The sequence below is a fragment of the Plasmopara halstedii genome, assembly GCF_900000015.1.
Source record: "Plasmopara halstedii genome assembly, contig: Scaffold_3109, whole genome shotgun sequence".
NCBI lineage: Eukaryota > Oomycota > Peronosporomycetes > Peronosporales > Peronosporaceae > Plasmopara > Plasmopara halstedii.
The window spans coordinates 826,887-835,968 of NW_020190012.1; the positions used below are offsets into that span (position 1 = coordinate 826,887).

General features: G+C 44.5%; 2 protein-coding genes across 2 annotated transcripts; one reads left to right on the forward strand and one right to left on the reverse strand.

Annotated features, from left to right (window-relative positions):
* Positions 1-318: 318 nt before the first annotated feature.
* On the reverse strand, positions 319-1,434 carry PHALS_15235 (uncharacterized protein). The gene has a single exon (XM_036407261.1). It carries the CDS (start codon positions 707-709, stop codon positions 527-529), a length of 183 nt encoding a protein of 60 aa, XP_036263501.1. The 5' UTR covers positions 710-1,434; the 3' UTR covers positions 319-526.
* Positions 1,435-4,942: 3,508 nt separating this feature from the next.
* On the forward strand, positions 4,943-5,190 carry PHALS_07496 (uncharacterized protein; the record flags this gene model as incomplete). The annotated part of the gene is made up of 2 exons (XM_024720972.1): positions 4,943-4,997; positions 5,060-5,190. 2 exons carry the CDS (start codon positions 4,943-4,945, stop codon positions 5,188-5,190), a joined length of 186 nt encoding a protein of 61 aa, XP_024586118.1.
* Positions 5,191-9,082: the final 3,892 nt, after the last annotated feature.

Below are 9,082 nucleotides of genomic sequence, written 5' to 3' on the forward strand. Positions count from 1 at the left end.
TGCATAGTCGAGACAATATAGTCAGACTCAGATGAATCTTCTCTTAGTATGTGCTCCCACCACGCACGCACGAATATATTGCGCACAGCCGAGACTAAAAATTATTTTATGAAGTGATTTGTTGATTGTAATCATACTATGTTCCAGTAATACATTGACACCATGTATTATGAAACGGACCTACTACTGCATGAGCATAGATGCGGACATGTGACCAAAATAAAACATATGATATAGGATGACTAATAATTTAAATTTGATAAACAAATTCCCCTTACCCTTGTTCAACCATTTATTCTTGTACAGCGGCGGGCGGCACAACTGGCTTATGTCCAGATCTATGCACTGTAAATAATACTTTTAACATACATGACGAAAGTAGGTCTGCGTAAAGGGGAATTTAAGCTGAGAAAGATGAAGACACTGGGCGGACACAGCGCAAGATTAAAGACTCACTCGACAGCTGCGTAGTCCAAGAAGATGATGGAGCTGAAGCTTGATAAGCTTGGGAAACGGATGTATTGAGTTAGCTATTGCGAAAAGGAGATCGCGCATGTGATTGCATGAGACTGCTGCGCGTACTGACAAGATATCCACCTTTCTGTTGCCTGGTGCAGCACTTTTGTTGCCGGGATCCGTCATTCGTCAGATTACTGAAAGTAATTATTTCCTTCCTTACCAGATATACTGATGTCTGTGTAATATTCATGACAGTGTGGCGGACAGTGTAGTGAAGTACAATTTACAAGCTCAATCGTTTGAACAAATAACAGGTTTGGATCTTTCAACGCTGTTTAGAACTGGGTTCCGAAACTTGAAGATACTTGAGCAATCCGGAGAAGGACTCACATTTGGACAATGATTTTTACGGCGGGATAGAGTTTATTACTAGGTTAAGGTGGTCAATCAATGGTCGACAAACTGACATCGTATGATACGAGATTAGTGTTTTTATCTTGCATGTCCACTGGATTGTGATTGTTGCAAATACGTATGTTTCACTTAGAGACCAAGCTTCAGAGCACCATCACTAGAGCTAGCAACTAGAAACTGGTTGGGTCCCTGGAACGATGGGAACAGCTGCGGAATCTCCATTCTGAACTTCATCTCGAGAGTGCGCGTGCAGACTTTGGGCTCGAATTTTGGCTGTGTATCAGTAGTGCTGCTCACTCTGAAATGTAACTCCTTACGTTGCAAGTAATGTTGACATTTTCTACGACGGTTTGACTCCACGTGAAAGTCACCTTGACATCAAACTTAGTATCAATCTGCACTTCGGCCTGGTAAATTACCTAGTTTATTACTGGAGGTCAATGTACGCCAAACGAAGATGTAGCGTTCGTCCAACCAATTGATTTACTTTAGAGTTTACAAAGGACAAACTAACTGATTTCATTAATCCACTAAGCGACAAACAACAATTCAAAACGAGAAAAGAAAAACAACGTTCTTACAAATTCGTCAATTTTAATTGCAAAAGATTGAAAAATCAAAAACGATAACTTGCACTAAGTTAATATGTTACTAAGTATTTCTCGTCCTGACATTGTCATATCTAAACCAAAAATTACTCACCCGCAAAAAATTAACAATTTGGTCAGTAAGCCATTGCAAAGGACAACGTACGTACTGGCTTGGTACCCCACGGTGAACCCAAGCACTGTTTGTTCCTCTGGGGAATTTAAACTCTCATTCATGATTGAGGAGCTTTTACTAGCTAATTTGAATTCAAATTCTGTCCGAACGAAATGTAATACGTATACATGAAAATTAGACTTATACTCTTAACATCGTTCTTCAACAGTATGAAACGACGTGATCTCAACACTTCCACTCGCCGTCAATGCTTGCTAATCCTTGGCATGGCCTGGTCTTGATGGTATCAGCTGCCTCGTATAAACGCAAGCATCTTGACTTCAAGAGCATTCGTCAGTATATCTGCAAGCTGCCGGGTCCTGTCGATGCAGACAATATTTAAAATTTCTACTTGCATATTCTCGCAAAAGAAGTGGTGGGGTCTAATGTCAAAATTTTCAGTCCGAGCATAATATACGGCTTTGTTGGTTAATGCAATCGCTGCTTGATTGTCTTCTCGAACTTGTGTCCCTTCCATTTGCTCGTGATCCATATCCTTAAACATCGCACGCGTCCAAAGAACTTCTTGAGTGCAAAGTCTGAGGGCCATGTATTTAGCCTTCATCTAGCTAAGTGCAGCGGTTCGCTGATACTTTGACTTAGACAACACTGGTGCACCTGCAATCATGATCATAACTCCGAAAACCGAAAGTCTGTCATCGGTATTGCTGCCCCAATCAGCATCTGAATATGTTTTGACCATTATGTTACCTCAGTCTTGGTAAACGATACCAGGCATATACTCTTCAGGTAGCGCAGCACGCGATTAGCTGAGTTCCAATGTTGCAGTCCAAAGTTTTCCAGAAAATATGACAGCTGTGTTATCACGTAACTACATGTACTTTGAAAGGGCCGTGAACGTACCGCTTATCGACCTGCTTCCGTTGTAAGTGACTGCATTGACGACAACATGCACACGAGGTGTAGATTTTATTGAAATCTTGTTGACCGAACCGTCTGATATATCGTCAATCTAGCAAGTCTTATTTTGGCTGACCTGTCGTGGTAAATTTCCGTGCCCAAAATGAATTCTATCTTGCCTAAATCTTTTTGCAGTTATGTCAGCCACATATAGTCCAGCGTAGATTAAACCTTTCCAAGAATCGCTTGACATAACCGCACTGACCTCCTCCGCAGCCCTTAAAGCCATTGTTCAGAAAGACGCATTGTGTTTTTTTGTTCCGGGCACTTGCTGCTTGTATCGATCTGAATTTAGCCTTTTAAATTGACACACTATTCCTGAGCATTGTCTACTCCTAGCGGAGCTTTTATATAACGTTGTCTGTCAGCACACTGTTCAGAAATGCAGTATCGGCATCCAGCTGTTCCATTTGGTAGTCGCATTCGACACACATTGAAAATATCATTCGAATTGAACTCACGTTGGTGAGCGAATAATCGAAGAAAACGACCCATACGTTTGCTTGAAATCCTTCGCGCCAAGTCGTGCTTTGTACTGTACAGCAGTACTATTTTGGTCTTCCTGACAAAGACCCATCTCGATCTGATTGTGCTAGACTCCGTCCTTCTTTGCTTTAATATCTATGTTTGGTTCTGCTCATGGGTGCGAAGACAGCTTCAATAGCCTCACGTCACTTCGCTGCATCTTCGCTAGTCATTGCTTGAACACATGACGTCGGTAAGTCCGTATCATCCTACCTTCGCACCAATTACACGAAATCATCATCGACAATGGATTTGTCGTCCTCAATCCTAGCACATTTTGGTGTCAGTGGGCCATCTTTTTTCGTTGCCTCTCCATCACTTGATAGCGTAAAGCATCGGATCATAACTTCGTCTTCTTCGAGTCTCGTTCCTGGAATATCCCACGCAGCATGCTTTTTCCACCTTACAGTCCAGCGTGTACGCATTACGCATTATCGATTCTTGAACCCGATACAGTCGCCTATTCTTTGCACCAGATTAAAGACGACGGGCGCAAAAACTCGACACTCATACCACGGTCCGCAAGGACTACTCTCTATTGTCAAGTTCTCGAAAATGTTAAACATCAATCATGCAAATCCGTTTATACCCAAACCGCTCAATTCACTCTGCCAGTTCCTTTGATTACTAATTTTGCCATCTGCATCTATTACTTCAATGTCTGCTTAAGGACCTTGCATTCGGACAAACCCTTACTCTGCAGGGTCATGTTGGCTATAGTGACACTGCCGATAAGTCATCCTGCCCATCATTCTTCGTCCACTAAATATACCGCGTCATCATTGCTGGCATGTTTTCCGGTCGGACAGTTCCGCTTCACATGACAAACGCGGCAACGATTAAAGCACTTGCCCTTTAATCAGCCGTAGCTGCTTGATGCGCTATCATTTCAGATGTTGCCGCGTCCACCTTTAAGCTTTCTAGTATCTTTCATCGAAACCTTCCTGCTGTGTAGCTTCGCTGATTTATCGCCTTCATTTCAATCAATGTGATGTCCTCTACATTTTCCACATTTGTTGAGATCAAATCATATCCGATGTCCGACTGCTGAGAAGTATCACCAGCTGGAGCGACTCGTTCACTGGCCCTCCCATTGTCTATAGACCCACAACTGGTAGGTCAAAAGAGTCTAGATGTTCAGCCATGCTAGAGCCAATTTCCATCTTTTAGTCTTGGAGTCGCTGCGTCGCTGTCACGTGATTTACAGAATCAAGCAATTGTAAAAATCACGTTGCTTCCCCATGCCTCCGTGGCACTTGTTGCTGACCAAAGCATGCTTTGAAGTCCTTCATAAGTTTCGTGTCTTTGATATCGTTCTCATCCTTGACGGTCATGACATGTCCCAGAAGACCCTTTATCACCAGATTTATCGTCATATGGGCTCTCGGTGGAAGAACTTATTACTTCCTTGGATAACTTCGGTGTGCGTATTTGTCAGCGTGATTACGCACGTTGGATGCGGCTGTTAACCTGTTGATTTGAAGATAAAACCCAAAGTGACAATTCATTATTTTCCTAAGTCCTTCTCGTCCTAACATTGCTACATGCATACCAGATTACTCTGCCGTTATTATATACAATCTGGTCGTTTAGCAAATCCAAAGGACAGGAGGGCAAAGATACCGACAAGGTACCTCAAGGTGAATCTACTACAATGTAAATGAAAAAGTACCTTTGGGGAGATTGGAACCCTCAATCATGATTGAGGAGTCATCACACATTGACCACTAGGTAAAGCTGACTTCATTTTCTGTACGAACGAAATTTTATACTTGTGCATGAAAATAGACATTTTCACTCGACATCGTTTATCAACAGTATTCAAAGACTCGACAAGATAATTTGATCAAGGGGGACGCAAATGCTGTCAAGTCACGATTCGAGTGTGAGTGGAAAAGCTGTTGAATCAGGAAGCGGTAGTTTTGGATAAGCTGTGCTGATAATACAAACGGAAAGGGGTAACTTTTCTCAACTTCAGTTCGTCGTGCTATTGGCGATCGTAGAAGACTACTGCGACAACCGAGGGCCTGTAATATGCTATTGCAAGAGGGGGAAAGAATGACTGGCGGACATCATATGGTCTTGTGGCAATTTACAGCATGCTATTGATTTGCTGAGACGGCTACACATCCAAGACTTTTTATAGAAAAAAGTGACTGCTGGGAGCAAAAATTGGACTGATGAAGAATACGGCTTGTATGTAGTTTGTTCTGCGTATGATGCAAATCTTCATTTGCAGCTTTTACGAAAGATCTGCGCAAGAAACAAACAGTCAGACCTGCAATAGCTATCAATATTGCAATCATATTCATATTGGTAGTCGTGAGTCTTCTTGTCAGAGTGCAAATTACGCGACGACAAAAATGAACTGGTGTGGCATCTTAGCAAAATTAATTTGAGCCACACCGCGAGATGGCTCCAAGTCTCAATAATTTACGATGCTTCTAAAATCAATTGGGAGCTCTACGCACACAAGTCGTTAAAGTATATTTGGATTGACCATAGCATGCAAATTTGCCAATTAAAATCGCCTCTCATGAAACACCATTGTCGTGGAACACTTACTGAGCACGCAGCAGTACGGTGCTATACCTTGTTTAAATTTGTTACATGTACTGCGCGTAGTCTGTGTTTAGGTCCATTTCCATTCTCGTTGTAGCGGATAAACTTCTAGCTACATTTGTCGCCGCTCCTCCCGCACCTTTTACCACGCTGCAGGGTGCGCTAAAGAACTTACGATCGCATAGGTTTAAATTTAGGGCAGACCATTAAACAAATTATGGTAAGTCCATGTTAAGAAATCATAATTCTGACAGACCAAAACCACACTTTATGATGTATATCTTACAAAACAAAGAAGCGGAATAATGACAAAAGCGATGTTCATTGCCTGATACCACTATTATGACATACGTTTAGTTGACACACCATGAAATAAGCATCAATCTAATCTTCGGTATAGTACTTGTCTTCGAAGTTCAAAGTTTCGGCTTGATTGTCAGCATTCTGATTTGCAGCGCAGCTTTGAGTTTGTTTTGCGATTGCCTTGCTGCCTTATCCCGTGTTTTTAGGTCAGATTTCACGCGTATATTTTCAATAAACGGCGTGTACACCTTCCCTGTACAAAAAAAAGGATGTAGCGGCAGCGCTTTGAAGTTGATCTTGGTTTTATTTGTAATGACTCCGTTCCATTTTAGCGAGTCTTGTTCTTCAATGCCGTCACGAGGGTCCAATTTACCCTTTCCTAACCGGAAATAAAGCTAGCCATTTCTTTTTCTATCGAACGCGACTGAAACTTGTGCAGTTCAGCCACCAAAGACTTGACAGCCGCTAAAATAATGCAATTAGTGTACACCGTCTAATCAACGTTGCTAAACCTCTTACTGCTCTCACAATGTGATGCATAGTCCAAGTACTAAAAGGCACCTGAGCTTTGGGTGATAAAATCCCAATGAATTATAGCTCAGAAGTTTAGTGTGGAAAGCATTGTTGCCTCTAAGCAATATATTTAATTTTTAAACGTTTTTGAATCGACTTCAGTCATTCTTGACGTCGTTTATCGATTGAGATCGTGACAGGTAGTACCAGAAAACTACCCTCTCACTTTTACTGCATTTGTGTTGGAGACTCTAGAAGTGCATAAAAGAGAATGACTTGGTCACCCGTTCGAATTTTAGAACAAAAAGTCCAAACTCATGGATCGCCAGCACCTGGGGGGTACTGGCAAACTGGCAGCGGCGCCACCGCATTCGGAGAGAGTTTCACACTTTGGCACGCCTCACACGCGCGCACATTGGTGCTCGTCAGCTTGTATAGCTTGGGCCACCTGTAGTGGCAGCTCACAGTGCTTTAGGTCTTTTCACGAGCGATTTGACCTGTCGTGGGCATCACAGAGGACATTGTACTTCAACTCATCATCGTGAATAACCACAACTCGTGGCGTATACGTCGCGTTGGTGCTATGATACAGCAATCCATTATTCAATGAATATCGGTGCAACCGTGAACGCAGTCGCGACGACAACTTCCATTCCGAGTTTTCAAACTCCTTGCTTCCGAGAGCCTGTAGCAGCGCTACACGCATATCATCACCCGCGTACGTGGCGCGGTCGAATTCGTCATAAGCGATGTCACCCTCGTAACATGAGCGAGCTCATACTCAGGTCTGCGTGACAACACATCAGCCAAAGCATTCCGCTTTCCTGGCTTGAACTTCATATCGAAATGTTTCCTGCGAGCCACCTAGCCAACCTCTGCGAGGGGTAAAGCGACTGAGTCGCAGTGCGGAGTGACGCATGATCTGTGTTCATTACGAAGGGCTTGGAGCCCAGCAGGTGCACCCTGAACTTCACAAGTGCATACTTCATCGCAAATGATTCCTTGTCGACTGGGCTGTTCTGCCAGCTCTGCCTAGAGCTGGCGATATTCGAACGCAATCATCCGATCTCAGCCCTCGGTGTCTGCCTGCAGTAGTGCACAGCTGATGGCAACGTTCGAAGCGTCACAGACGACACTGAAAGGACAATCAGGGACTGGCAACGCCAGTATTGGTGCATGAAGGGGGCTGTCTTTGACCCCGACAAAAGCCATCCGATACTCAGTGTCCCAACACTATTCCGTATCCTTCTTTAGGATATTCGATAATACCATGCCTTTTCTGCGTAGTTCTTGCTGCACTTATGCAAGTAGTTGCCCAGGCCAAGCCACTTGCGCATGTTCTTCTGATTTTTTAGAACCGGCCAGTTCACAGTGGCCTTGATCTTAGCGGGATCCGCACAAAGGCCACGTTCCTTGATGAAGCACCCGAAAAGAAAATTTTGTCGGCGCCGAAGATGCACTTGTCTGCATTAGCATACGGCTTTTTCGTGCGCATGCACGCGAGCGCATGCTGCTCGGAGTACTCGCCGCTGTTAGCGGAAAACCACTCGCTTTTATAAACAGAAGGTAATACCCATCGGCCGAATGGAGTACACTGTACTTTGTACATCCAACTGTGATTTTCCGGAGAACATTCTTCTGATGAATAGGCATCTGTGCCGAAATGGTGGCAGCATTATAAGCGTAAACGATACGCCACTTGTCCGGACACAAACGTGGGGGTCGAATGGAGAGACTTGCTCTCACGTACCATTCCTGCGTCGTGCTTCGCACAAAAAAGGCGTCAATAACGGCGCACTGCTCCTTGGGCAGGGGCCATTGGTGCGTTACGCAGTATTTGGTTTCTGGAACCTGGTCGATCTCATGACGCACACCTCAATCCGGAGGTAGGACCGACGGTTTTTTTGGAGACGACGTCCTGGGGCTTCTTTAACAAAGAATAGTATGGATCTAAGGTACCCTTCAGGACCAACGATCCATTTCGTGCGTTCAACACCCTCTTGTTGCCTTCCAGGACAGCTTCATCCAAAAGCGACGACGAGTTAATATCCTTATTCGGTCGTTTATTGACCACCTTGGCTACATCGCCTGCCTCCAAGGCGCCGCCGATTTCTTCGAAGGATAACTCGTCCAGCTCAAGAAGAGCATCAACTGCGGGAATAGCCTTGAGGGTGACGTCGCCGTCTTCCTTCCCCGTCATACCATTGACGAGGGTGTATAGCTGTGCACTATCATCTACAGTCGGCACACCCTGGGTCAAAGTCGATGCCCTGCATCTTGCAAATAACATACGGTGCCGCCGTGCCTCTCCTCGGAGTTTTTACGTCTCGGCCGAACCAGTGCGAGAACGCACTCAGCGTCATCCAGTGTCCCCATTCCCTGCTCCATCGGTGCGCTGATGTTATGAACAACATCCGACGAAGAGCTGCTAGTTCTGCTCTCTTCGTCCAGTGTATAACGTGCCACTCCAAGCGCATATAAAGGACCTTGCCCAAGATGCCTCGGACCTCGTCCGACCATGCAATTTTTGGCATGCAGGAAATGCTTCGTAATGTGAGCAGTGCTCAGTGGATTACATGCCATCACAAGGGCTACGCCCTTGATGCGTCGGCCGTTGGCCGAC

What these genes read in the sequence shown, in the direction of transcription:
- PHALS_15235 (XM_036407261.1), bottom strand. Translation starts at nt 709, where the DNA reads ATGAATATTACACAGACATCAGTATATCTGGTAAGGAAGGAAATAATT.